The sequence below is a fragment of the Leucopleurus acutus genome, assembly GCF_964270905.1.
Source record: "Leucopleurus acutus genome assembly, chromosome: 16".
NCBI classification, from domain to species: domain Eukaryota; kingdom Metazoa; phylum Chordata; class Mammalia; order Artiodactyla; family Delphinidae; genus Leucopleurus; species Leucopleurus acutus.
Genome location: NC_139158.1, coordinates 40,701,855 through 40,715,793, shown reverse-complemented (window position 1 = coordinate 40,715,793; position 13,939 = coordinate 40,701,855). Strand labels below are relative to the sequence as shown.

General features: G+C 51.7%; 1 protein-coding gene across 1 annotated transcript in view; it reads right to left on the bottom strand.

Annotated features, from left to right (window-relative positions):
* SLC24A3 (solute carrier family 24 member 3) overlaps positions 1-13,939 on the bottom strand; it is a gene marked incomplete at both ends in the record, with an annotated part of 455,399 nt that overhangs the window by 389,703 nt on the left and 51,757 nt on the right. The window contains one exon of the mRNA XM_082857552.1: positions 77-205. Coding sequence (XP_082713678.1) covers positions 77-205 — 129 coding nt within the window. The remainder of the gene's footprint in view (positions 1-76; positions 206-13,939) is intronic.

Below are 13,939 nucleotides of genomic sequence, written 5' to 3'. Positions count from 1 at the left end.
CTCTTCCTGGGCTTCCACCAGAGAGAACGGCGGCCCGGCCCGCAGCACAAAGCCCCCAGCGCAGCCACCGTCTTACCTGGTTCAGTGCAGTTCTTGCTGCTCCGCGGCCCTGCATCTTCTGAAGTCAGCGAGTCATTCACCTGCATTAACTTCCTGCCCACGGTCCACTGTCTGTCTTGCCCGATGAGGTCCATGAAGTCAAGGTCTGGGGAGAAAAAGGTCACAGCCACGCATCACTAACAGCTGGGTGTCACCTGTCCCCAGGCTGGGTGCCCAGCGCCTTCAGCCATCGGCACTCAGTCCGGCCAACACCCCTTAGACCTCTCACCACCGTCGCTCACCATCCTGCCCCCACCTCCCAAGGGCTTCCTCGGCTCCTGGATCCTACTGGCTCCCACAGCGGCAGCCCTCAGCCAACGGCTGGGAGGGGACGGTGCATAAACACCTCACGCTCCAGTGGGATGACTCTGAAGTGTGTGTTCTACCCTGGAATCCAGTTTTCTCCACTGGGATGACTCTCCAGGTGTCTACAAGGTGACTCTCCTGATAAAACACACTTTATTGGCCGCTGTCCTTTCCTGTCTTAATTCCCTGCACCCAATAACATGCAGAGAAATGTTGAACAACCAACTCTCCAGGGGAAAAAGTCCTGGTCTTGTATCCACTGGACAACTTCCATGGTGTGAATATTCCCATCATGGCCAATTTCGAGCTACCAACGTGATCTCACTGAACGTGGACTTGGGAAAAAAGGGCACGGTTGGGTCCACTAAGTCAGGGTGACTGGCACCTACACACCAGCATCTACTCCTTGACCAGTACTTCCCTGAACCGCCTCCCAAATACACCACCTGCCACTGAACACCTGCTCAGGATCTGCTTCTCGGGGTCACCCAGGCTAAGACACCACAACAATACTCCCAGAGCCTGGGCCAGTGAATCCCACATAACAAGATTTCAGTAAACACGAGATGAGAGCGTGAACAAGGGGAAAGTCGATCACTGAATGCGTGACTAGGGCTGAGGTCTCCGGCTGAGATGCCCATGGGGATGGATGTGCCAGGAGAAAGAACAGAGACGGAAGGGCCTGTCGGGGGAGAATATGGTGGCTTCTGCTTAGGACGTGTTGGATCTGAAGTGTCTGTGGACCATCCACAGGGCAGCGTGCTGCCCGGGTAATGTGGGTGCAGACACCGCAGGGCGGACAGCTAAGCTACACGGAACATCAGGAGAATCATAAGCAAACAGGGAAGAGTACGGCATGCGTACGGATGCAGTTTCCTAAAGAGAAGGGAATGGAAGAAGAAACCATGGGAAACTCAGCATTCCTTCAGAGCAGGTAGAGTCAAAGCATTCAGCAAAAGATCATGAAAGGAAGGAAAAGAGCAAGGGAAGTGGTGTCACAGAAGGTAAGCAGAAAGAGAATTTCAAAAAGGAAAAAGTGGCCGATGGCCTTGACTGCCATGGACCAATCACGTAAGACAAATGCAAAGACACAACAGAGCGGGACCTCAGAGGGTCACTGGGATGTGGAAACACCAAGCACAGATGGCTCTTTCTAGTGGCTTGGAACTCAAGAAAGAGGTGACATGAGGCTTTGGCTACCTCTCGAGTGTCCAGAGTCGCTGTGGTCAGAAAATGGATCTAAGAACAAGACAAGGTTCTAATTCATGGGCCCAGAGGCCTTCGCAAAAGGCCAGAGGGTGCGCCCCACCGAGCCACACCAGCACAGTGTTCTGAATTGGTCAGTGAAGAGCTGAAGGTCATCATACCCCTTCCTCCATTTCCATGGGGATTTTAGTTTCCTAAATGATACCACTTTCATTTTATAACTGGAACCTCATGACAATGCTCAGGAAAGAAAGAGGGAGCCTGGGCACTGTCTCTCTGTCCACTGCTGTCTCTCTGACACCTAATCACTGCTGGCTCAGAGGAGGTACTCAGTAAGTATGTGTCAGAGTAACCATTCCCACTTTGTGGATGGATAAAGTAAAACTCATGGAAGTTTCTGGAAATCACGGTGCTTGTAGGCATCTCACCTAAAGCCAACAGGACACACAGTAACATCCGTAGCTCACAAACTGAGGTCTTCCTCAGTCAAATGGAACCTGCTCCACATGTAAAATCATCAAGTAGCTAATTACAACTTTTACACATTAGCTAGGACAGCCCCTAGGTTTATTCTCAAAAAAATGTAGAACGTGGGGCCCAACTAGAATAAGCAATAACTTAAGACTCTGAAATACAGAAACCTACATGATGGCCAGATATAGCCATAATTGTGAGGACAATCCCAAAGGTATTTCAAGGTCAAAGCAAGGCATCTGTGTACTCCTGTTCACCTGAATGGTTAATTCTTAGGATTAAGAACAGCGACAAGCAGAGGAAAAAAATTGCAAAAAACTCATAAACAAGGAATAAGGTCAGTTGCCTTAAAATTCAACAGGCAGACCTAAAATGTGAATATTACACCATATTATCATAAAGCATCTAAGAGTGTGGAGAAGGACACCCCGTTTGTCTCAGGTTGGGTTTCCGCAGAAGCAGCCCCTGAGGACAAGGATTTGAGCACAGGTGGTTTACATGGGGGGGTGATCTCGGGAAGCACCCGTGGTGGGACAGGGCCAGGGAGCTAGCCAGTGGAGGTGTGTTTCAAGTTTCAAGTTGCTAAAATGGGTGAACTAGGACTTGAGCCCTCTGGAAATCTCTGTGGGGCCAGTGTAGACATGCAACTCAGACACCCAAGGGGTGAGGGAGCTGGGGTATTTATCCACCTGCTCTTGGTCTGCCATGGGTGGAATGTAGGCTGTCCCCAGGGGACATTAATTCCCTGGCACTTCCAACCAAAGTGGGCTCTGGTACCCAGCAAAAGGCCTTAGATAATGAGACGCAGGTGCTGAAAGTTGGACAGTGCCCATGTGTACTGAAGACATGAGGACAAAGTGATGCGGGCAGGATGCCGATGGCATCTTCCAGCCTACACGAGACCAACAGATTGGCCGTTCTGCTCTTCTTGTAATCTGGGGTAAAGAAAAGTGCTCTGTGGTTCTGCAATCCTAACATTCAGGAAGATCCCAATGTGCATTGTTTGTATAGTGGTGAGCATAGCTGCCTTCCAGGAAGATTCCAAAAATCTGCAAAGAAGCAAAAGCATCCCTTCCAGTGACTTGCAAAGTTTCTGCTTAGGCCAAATTTCCATGGTTCTGTAATTCTGAGAGAAAAGCTGATACCAATTAAGAGATATAAAAATAAAGCCAGCTATTGTAGCAGAAAATTAGAGGATTTTTTTTACATGATGATTCAATAGCTTCAGGAATCAGAGACTATTAAGGCAGCGCCTCTGGATTCCAAAACCTACAAACTTTTATCTCAAAAAAATATATATGACCACTGACCACTGATACACAGATGTGGAGACCAGAGTCTGAGAAAATGAGAATGATGAAAGCAAAGCACTGCGTTCACTTACTTCCCACTGAGAACCGTGTGACGATATTACGCCCCATTCTCTTTGTCCTCACAAAACTGCTGGTGAGGGACTTCCCTGGTGGCGCAGTGGTTAAGAATCCACCTGCCAATGCAGGGGACACAGGTTCGAGCCCTGGTCCAGGAAGCTCCCACATGCTGCAGAGCAACTAAGCCCGTGTGCCACAACTACTGAGCCTGTGCTCTAAAGACCGTGAGCCACAACTACTGAGCCTGCATGCCACAACTACTGAGACCCATGCGCCTAAAGCCGGTGCTCCGTAATAGAAGCCACAGCAATGAGAAGCCCGAGCACTGCAACAAAGAGTAGCCCCCACTCGCCGCAACTAGAGAAAGCCCGTGCAAAGCAATGAAGACCCAACACAGACCAAAAAAAAAAAAAAAAAGTCAAAAGAAAAAAACAAAACTGCTGGTAAGGTAGGAAAGGGCAGTTGGTTCTTGGGTCAACTTACCTTTGGAGTAAATAAGTCAGAGTAGAAGTGATCTGCCTAAACTCGGAACCCACCCATGGCCACAGCCACTGCCAGTTAATAATCATCATGACAGCCATTTATTGAGTGTCTATTATGTGCGAAGAACTTGCCACTCTTCGCCATGTTTCATCTTAACATCTTATTCTGGAACTATTAACTCCACTTGCAAATAAGGAAACCGAAGCACAAAAGAGGTTAAAAGACTTGCCCAAGGTCACGCAAGGTCAAGCAAAGAGGCGCAGAATGGGGATCTGACCAGGTTTAGTGACCCCAAAACCCACATTCTTGGTAGATCCCTGCAGAGGATGAAATCCATCTGGCCATATTACTCAGCTATAGCAAGACAGATCCACTATGCAGCCTGCACCTTATACGAGGTGAGGGGTGGAGACAGTCTCACTGGACCTACTTCCCCCAGAAACTACTAGGAACAGTGGCACGTCAGGAGCATCACCCCGTGAAAGCATCACACACACAAAAGAAAACGGTCCTGAAACCCCACTGGATGCAGGACGCTCAGCTGAGTGTGGGTTTCTCAGAGACTCAGCTGGCCCCTTGGTCCCAACATGGAGGCTTACAGTCTTGGATTTAGGGAGGAGTGGGTGGGCAGTGGGGAAGGCAGAGGGGAGTGGGGGAGGCGCCCGCTGCTCTCCCCTCATCACCCCCGGCTTCCCTGGACCTCTTGGCTCGGCAGGGGATGCTCCTCGAAGCTACACTTGAGCAATGTCAACAAAAGCCCTTGGCCCCCATCCACCGCGTGCCTGGCTCCGCCTGCCGGGCCCTGGAAGTGGCGAGCTGGCCTAATTAGTCAGGGAGCGGGTGGGGGCGGTGAAGAGGGAGGCAGCGGGCTCACATGTCACATGTCACCAGCTCCGAGCAGGGCGGCAGGGGTGGGCCGTGGAGACAGCGCGGGGTGCCTGCTGGAGGGGAAGAGGTTCTCAACTTGAGACTCAAGCACACGCGCTAAGGAAGGAGAGAGTGTGAGGCTGGGAGCCAAGTTTCCATTACAGAGCTGTGCCCTCGTCCTCTCCTGCTCTCTCCCTCCCTCCCTCTCTCTCTCTCTCTCTCTCTCTGTCTCCCTGTCCCCTTCCGCCACTCCATGACCAGGGCTTGGAAAGCCCAAGGCTTTCTGACCCCAAGAATGGATTTCCTTCGGTGCCCCACGTCCCAGCTTCACCCTAAGACTAACATGCTTTCTCCCATGTGCACCCTCGTCCCACACAGGGTCCCAGGCCCAGCGGAGAGGTGGAGCTGCCACCCTCTGAGGAGGGAAGGACCCCGTTCAGATGAGGGTCTGCAGACAGGCAGGTTTGCTGCAGCAGCATCAGAACTGTGCCCCTGCCCGTGTGCCCGCAGCCGTCCTGCACCTTCTCACTCCGCGCTCCCCCCCCGAGTTTCGTCCATTTCACCGATGGGGTAAAGCAGCGAGCTGGGACTCAAGCCCAGATCTGACTCCAAAGCCCAGCTGTGCGTGTCCCACCTCGTCCCAGAGCTCAGGAGCCCAGGGGAAGTGGCCTCCTGGGGTCAGCACGCCCCCTTGAAGGGTCGTGTTAGCTCCCCCCTCCCCCAGATCTGGAACACAGCATTTCTTCTTGAAAACTGGGATGGAGAGAACCACCCAGAGGATCAGGGAAGCAGGTGAGGAAACTGAGTCTTGCAGAGCCTAATGCAACCCTGAGGACAGAAGGTCCAGAAAACTCAGTGAACAGAACACGTGACAGAGCCCATGGCGGCAGGACCGGCTGCAGCCCTCAGGCCGGCGCAGGCTCAGAGTGCGCAGCAGGGCTATAAATACCCCACCCGGCAGTTTACACAGCTGTCCCCACTCTGGGCGCCCCGGGTCTTCACCCCGGGGTCAGAGGGCGGGTTTGCATCAGCCTGCAGCCCTGAGACCGCCTTCTGCAGACTCTCCAGCAAACGTGTGGGGCGCAGCTGCCCCTCCAGCGCCCTCTCCCTACGGCCACCATCCTGACCCCCCGCCCGCCGAGGTTCTCACCCTCTGTGGGTGAGCGGAGGAGGAGGGCAGGGCTGGCTCTTGCCTGTGCATCTTCACACGGATTCTCCAGCTGGAGGAAAAGTGTGGCTCTGAGTGGTTCTGGGTCCTTGGAAAGGAGCACAGGCTGTGGAGAGGCTGCGAGCTCTCCAAACCCGCCAGGAGAGGAAGAAGCCAGAGGCTGAACGTCCTGGGCACTGGGTCCCTCCACAGCCTCAAAGCTTCCAGAAAGACAGAGGAGGGCAGATCCAGAGAACTCGAAGCTGCGGGGAGGCCACAGACTCCAGGTAAACCTCTCCTCTCTCTGCATCTTCACGCCCTGCCCAGCGGGTCCCCCATCTCCTGCCCTCCGGCTGCGCCATGGCAATCACAAGCTGCAGCTCTCAGGCTGCACTTAAACCGCATCCCAGTATCAAGGCGCCGCACCTCCACTCGAGGAAAACCCTCTGGAAGGCTGAGGTTTCTCGGTCCCTCTAATGGGAAGAGGGAACAGTAACCCCTGGCCACCTGCACACAGATATGGGCCCTTCCACCCATGTCTGCCCTCTGCAGGGCTCCTGCACAGAGCGCAAGGTCAGCAGCAGCAAAAGCATCTCCTGGGGGCTGGTGAGAAATGCAGCGCCCAGCCGCGGAGCAGGACTCTGCACAGAGCACAGTGGGGTCTGAGCTGCTGCTCCCAGGCCCCAGGAAACAGCTTCAAGTGTTATTTGCCAAAAGACGATGTTTCTAAGCACAAGAGGCAGAGAGAGGCTGCAGGGCGTAGGCAGAAGGTCCCTGCCCAGCACTGCTGGGGTCCTGATGGCGAACGGGAGCAGGCTGCCGGGGCTCTGGGTCACGCTGTGGACCAAGTGCTGTCCAGTCGTGTCCTGCATCCGAGGGGGCCGGTCCCATGACCCGTCCCCCGACGGGAGGGAACGGGCAGCCCAAGAAGTCCTGACTGCTGCTGTGCCTCCCCTTCCCTCCTGACACCAACCCTCACAGCCCAGGCCACACACCCTCCCCAGGACACAGAGGCCGGCAGAGCCCATGACAGAGTAGCCTTGGGAACAAGGGCAGCCCAAAGCACCCAGCCCAAAGGCGAGAGTCCGAACTGGCCCCGGATGCAGGTTCTGCCATGGCTGTCGGGCAAAACAAGGCAGGTCTGGTTGTGAGACTTGGAGGCCAAGGTAGGGGAGCCCAGAGAGACCCCGGCCGCTCCCAGGGAGAACCCCTCCCTCCACTCAGCCTTCCTGACCTTCCAGGATGTCCCCTCAGCACAAGGCCCCAGAGCTACTTCTCCTTCAGAGCTTGCATCACAGATGGACGCATCACTGACTGTCTCCGCTGCTCCCCCCGCCCTGCGACCCCGACCTGTCCCAGGCTCCAGGAGACTCAGGCTGTCTGGGCTTTTCTCCTCCCTGTGCCCCTCCCCCCCGACCCCTGCCTGAAACCCGGTGGGTGTCCAACAGCCACAATGTCACAGCGCTTGCCTCAAGGTGGGGCTGGGGAGTCATTGCCCAATTCCCAGGAAAGACCCCTACGTCTTCCCTCAGGGGTCATGCCCCTTGATTTGAGGCTAAGTTTAAATGACAGGCCTGGGAATTTTAGTGGCAAACCTAAAACAGAACCCAAGTGCTTGGGGTTCCCGGACAAAACTGTTTGCGTTATATAGTCTTGCTATTCAAAGTGTGGCCCCTGGACCAGCCACATCAGCCTTCCCTGGGAGCTTGTTAGAAATGTGGCATCAGACCCCCCGCGTGAGACTCTGCATTTAAACAGATGACTTGTGTGCACAGTAGGGTCCAGGCAGCTCTGCAGCCCATTGCTGGGCTGGGTGTTTCTTTTCCCATTTGTTCAGACATCGGTCGCTGAGCACCTTCAAGTTCCCAGGACAGCGCTCTGCTTGATCTCTCCACCTCTAAGTTCCGTCCTCAGGGAGCGGGAAGGCCCCTTGCTGAGCACAAGCCCCTGCAGGAGGCGTGCTCCGGCATCCACGGAGCTGGCTGGCCGCCCTGAGACGCTTCCTCCTGCGTCTGCCTCGAAAAGCGAGAGAAGACCAGGTCCCAGCAGCCAGGTTTCAGAGCTTCCTCTTTTCCAAACAGCTCCATCTTTCTTCACTGCTCTACTAACTAAAGCAAATGGGTGTGTTCCAAGGACCCTGGGGACTGGGCTTCTGGTCTCAGGACTTTGTCATCTTGGGCATCTGGTGACTTGGGATTCTAGGGCCAGATCTGTCCCTAGCTGTGGGCTATTGGGAAGTTGAATCACTTTAACTCAGTTGCTGCATCTGAAAACTGAAGGGCTTGAATAATCTGACCACTAAAGTCCTTGAGCTTGGATTTTTAAAAAAATCTCCGGGAGAGTTGTGTACCCCAGGAGGCTGGGCTATATGACTTACTGAAGAGTGGGGAAGAAAATGAGAAGCCCCACGTCTGTATCACGTACCAATCTTATTACATATTTAATATTTATAATGCAGGCTGACAGTAGCACCACCGCTGAGCCCATGTGCCAGCAGGTCCCATAATTAATGTAATAGAAGGGCACTGTCACCCAGGGTAGGCGAGGGGCGTGAAGGCACAGCGCAGGGTGGACGTGGGGCCCTCCGGGCTCACTTGCTCTCAGAGTGTCCGGCACAGGGCCCTTTACGTGTACTCAGGGGAGCAGATTCACAGATATTATTTGAGACAGTAAAATCTTTACAACACAATTTTGAAATGAGATGGGGGCACGATCATGCAATCTTTTTCTACCATACGGATGTTCACCGACTATCTTTTGGCAAAGAATTCTTTTAAACTGTTTGAACTTAAAGTTTTAAGTTCAAAAAAATTCTTTGAACTTAAAGATGAATTACACATTTCTCTCTTACAATAAGACAACTGCTACAAGTATGCCCACCTTTTCTGAGAAGACATTGTGGCCACCAGCTAAGGATACACGTAGCAGGTATATTCAGAACACACACACACACCCTTCAAGGTGACATTTTCACAACCAGGTGAAAAAGCACCTACTTTCCTAAAGAAATTTGTTTTATGGAGAGAACATTTTGAAAAGAAATATCAAGAAATTGTGTTACCCTCCAAAATTGACAGAAATCAGCGTCTAAAGCAATCATAGTTTCCACCTTAAAACGTGGAAGCAGAATTACGTCACCTGATGAAAAACATTCCACACACAAAGAGTTTCAATGAGTTCTGAATCCATTTGTTAAAAATATGTAAATTCAACACCTTCTGAAAAGTAGCATGATTAATGGATTGAAACCGGGAAAAATGCGAAGACATGAACGAAAGTTTTTGCATAATTGGTGGGTGAAACTGAAAAATTAACGTCTTGATTTAGCAGGTACGTCTATGATGCTTTTCTTCCATTTGGATCTATGTATCTTGGTGAATTACCTATTTCAGTTAGGACAGCCATTAAATGTCAATATTGAACTGAACCTTAAATGAAAATAAACAGACTTCCAACTGGCTGTTCCTCAAAATATGGAACTAATATTTTCAAAAATGATCTAAATATATTCAATCATGTTGTCCTCAATAAAACAGTACTCACAGACCGTAACAATATTAATAATTATAATACTCCAGTAAAATTGAAATGTTTTGCTCTATTAATAAAACCTTTATTTTCTTCCTCTTAACTTTATGTTTCTTGATATATAAAAACCAGGGGTGGGCCTGTGAGCCATGACCGCTGAGCCTGCGCGTCTGGAGCCTGTGCTCCACAACGGGAGAGGCCCCAACGGTGAGAGGCCCCGCGTATCGCAAATAAAAAAAAAAGTCAGGGGTAGATCCAGGTTTTGTAGGGCCTGAAGCTTATGTAATGTTGAGGTCCCTCTTTTCTTTTATTATTTTTTTAATTTTTTTTAAATTTTTTGTCTGGCCACACACCTTGTGGGATCTTAGTTCCCCGACCAGGAATTGAACCTGGGCCCTGGGCAGTGAGAGCACGGATCCCTAACCATTGGACCACCAGGGAATTCCCTCTTTTAAACAGAAAAATACAAAGTTAGATACAAGGCTTAAGTATATGTATACATAATATATATTACAGTATTATTTATGCACAATTTCTAAATCGATATCCATTCTCCAATAGTTGGAGATAGCAGCTTCAGATGACACATTGCTGCTCCAACACCTGTACACGTTTCTTATTTCTTCCATTAGACTGTAAGCTGCCTAATGACACCCATTTTTTTTATTGGCCCCCAGTACTTGCATAGAGGAGGGATTCAATATCTCCATCACGGAATTAATTTTTTAAGCTAAACTGGAGTGTGGTGCCTGCACCCCTCCCTGCCGACACCCCTTCTCCCCTAATTTGAATCAACCTCGGAATTTCCTTGGGGAACGACCCCTCCCCCATACCCTGTCTTCCTGGTCTGAGTGGAGCATCTCTCACTCATTCACTAAGGGCCTGGCCAATCAAAGCCCCACATCCTGCAGGTCATGATGACTGGTTCCCAGGTGTGCCTGTAACCGAGAAAAGCCAATCAAAACAGAGCTCCCAGGAGAGAGCCTAGCCCACTCTCTCCCAGTGAGCTTGAAACTGGAAGGAGGGCATGGACGCTGGGAGTCCAGGAATGCAGCCAGCACGCAAAGGTGAACAGAGCCAAACCCAGAGCTTTCTTTTCTCTGCAAGGGGTTCAAGTACAGGCTGCAAGGAGTGAAGGTTGGCCCCTGATGGTAGAGATACAGAGTCTGTGCAACACCCCCCCCAAATACCCAGAGGCCGGCCCAGTCAAACAAGGGAAACCCTCAAATGTCACTGTGAAATTGTAGTAATGATTTAGATTGCAATGCAGCATTTGCCACGTTGGGAGGCGTCCTGGTTTGTGTTTCCTGAAAGCCAAGTCCAAAACAAAGACTTGAGCGCAAGTAGTTTATTCTGAAGGGGATCCCAGGAGGAAGGAGTGAGGGCACGTGGAAAGCAAGATGGGGAAAGGGAAACAGGAGCTATAAGGGAAGTTATAAATGGAGGATGTATAGGATGGCTGCTGCCATGGCAACTGGGGCACGATCCCACTGGAAGCTCGGAGGCGCACCCAAGATTCCTCCCAAAATTGTCCTCCAGCAGGATGAGGGCTGTGGCTCTCATCACGCCCTGACTGAGGGTAGCCCCAGGAGCATGAACTCTCCCAAACTCCAGGCTGCACTTCTGGGTGGGCCACATCAGCTCCCACCTACCGGGAACACCCCGAGCCGGAGAGACACGTGGCCCATGCTTGAGGTGGCACCATCACTGCAGCAGAGTCTGAACCCACACTGCCCTGCCTGCTGCAGCTGCGGCTTGAACCCGAAGGAGGATGGAGGGGGTGTCTCGAGGGACACCCAGTGATGCCAGCTACCGAAGGTAACCTTGGCCTCATCTTGGAAACAGTCTCTCTTGAAGCAAGTGGGAAGATGTGGTTGGTCCAGGGCCACGCGTAGATTTCCTAATGATGTTTTCCTTTTCTCCCTCTTCTCTCACCACGGAACTTGACGCCAGAACTAAAATATTCTCTGGACGCTTCCCAATGAGAGCACAGGACTAGAGAGGGGACAGGCAGCGTGGGTTTCTTTTAGGTGGAGAGTCACTTGGTTCTCACATTTTCCTACTCTTCAGCCCACTGCTTGCAGCTTTCCAAGTTGGAAACTGACGCCCACCTCAGGAGCGCAACAAGGCTGAGCAGAGAAAGCAGCATCCACGCCCCCCGGCCCCGGGTTTCCAGCACGAGTCAGAGGCCCACCAACAGGAAGGGGAAGGCAGGGAACGACCCCACGAATGGCCAGACGGGGATGGGCTGACGCATACCACCTTCCAGGCCACCGCCTGCCACCTAAGCGAGGGCCGGTTTGCTTCTGTCATTTCAGCCCGATGGCAGCACCTCCCCTGCTCTCATCCCGTGACTCCCTCCCAGTGAATTTCTGTTGATTCAGGATTTGCCTAAGGAATCAGGCTTTATTTTCTAGAGCCCTAAGAAGAGCAGAAAATGATCATCAACATTCAGTATTTGGGGCCCACCCGCTACGTGCCTCCAGCCGAGGGTTCCCCCATCCCACTCTGTGCGGTTGGCACCACGCACGCCTGTCTCCCCCTCCGGCCCACTCTCTGTCCCAAAGCCTGAGAGATCCCGTCCATCTCAGCCACCACCAGCCAAGGCCAGTAAGTCCTCTGTCAGGGAGCCAGAGAGAAAACGGGAAAGTGAAAGTCCTCTTCCACTATTTCTAAAAGTGAAGGCAGCAGAGAACAAGGGAGAGGCGGTCAATAAAAAGACACACACACACACACACACACACACACACACACACACACACACACACACACACACACACACACACACACACACACACACACCGGCTGAGAAGGGGTGATGCAACAAGGGATTCTGGGACCAAGGGCCATATCCATCTCTTCCGGAATCGTGTACTCACATAAGGGAGAAAGGGGAGGGAAGGAAACTGGACCCCTGGTGACACTGCTGGTCCGTTGATGACACCAGCCTACCTGCAGAAACAGCCTCCAATAAATCCCCGAATGCCTTAGGCATTTTGAATTGTCTTCCGCTTTTGACAGCAAGAAGTGTCATGACTGATGTACCAGATGAAACCTTGTGTTAAGATCTAAGTATTGTCCTGAGAAACATCGGACTTCGGTTCAAATTCTGGCTCTGCAGCTTTCCAACCTTATACTGCATGAACCGCTTCCTAGAAGCTGGCCTTACACACATGAGACCTGTCCCAAATACCAGCCTACCTGGACCAAAGCTTTTTAGTAAAGGTGGTGAGCCTACCTTACACCCAACAGTTTGTGCCTCCAAAAGTACAAACCACTGGGTGTAAGACAGGCTCCATGATGTATTGTACAACACGGGGAAGAGAGCCAATCTTTTATAATAACTATAAATGGAAAGTAACCTTTAATAATCGTAAAAAACCAAAAACTTTTAAAAATAATAAAGGCAGTGAGCGCTCTTCACTGTCCCCCTCTTCAGGGATCCACTACTCGTCAGGTCACCTCAGCATCACCCTGCGGCGTGAGTGACGGCACCTGTTCTCACACATCCCCTTGTCCCCCCCGCCACGGCAGGCTGACAGCCCACCCGAGCAGCCCTCAGCTCAAAACTGCAATAGAGAAGGATGGAAAAGGATGAGGATCCCAAAATAAATCCCCATCTCTCCAAGAGGATTCTCCTCCTCAGAAGAGTTCCTCGAAGCCACAAAAGGCACCATGAACGGTGTCATTTGACTTACAAGGCGCCTGAAGCCTGGGACGAGCCCCGGGAGGGGACAGAGCCTCCCAGGTGCTCGGGAAGCCTATTCTCGCGGGGCCACCCTGCTGGGATTTTCAATTAGAAACACTGCATCTGTGACTTGAGCTCATCCCATCCTTTCTTTTTTTTTTTTTAATAACAAAGTGAATCAGTTATACATATACAATATGTTCCCATATCTCTTCCCTCTTGCGTCTCCCTCCCTCCCACCCTCCCCTTTCTGATGACAGGTGTGAGCTGTCACCACTGCCAGACGATCAGCGGGAAGTCACCGAGTAAGAGGAGTGTGTCCGTCCGGGCTGGGGAGGTCACCTAACTCAGGAGGACAGAGCTCCTGGCCCCGTGTCCTCCACAGTCAGGAAGCCCGGGGCCTTGGGGCCCACAGAGTCTCCAAAGGGCTGCAGAGGGCAGCGCTCTCGTAGCTTCCATGCTTCCATCTTTTATGAGAAGCAATAAACCAGAAAATTCTCTTCTCCGGAGTCAGATGTAACAGCTCTTTCCACAAATGTCTACAGAGAAAGCCCGAGCTATAAACTGGGACATTTAAAATCTCTGGTTGTTTTTGTCTTTGCTTCAGGTTTCCTTAACCTTAAAATCACTACTGCTCTTGCTACTATCATTATCTCTAGACACAATACAGCTGTAAGTTCCGCAGCATAACGAATGGACCCTCCGTGAGCAAAGCACGCGGGGTGCCACACAGAGGTGCGCGTGAACCCGGACTCGGGATGTCTGACTTCC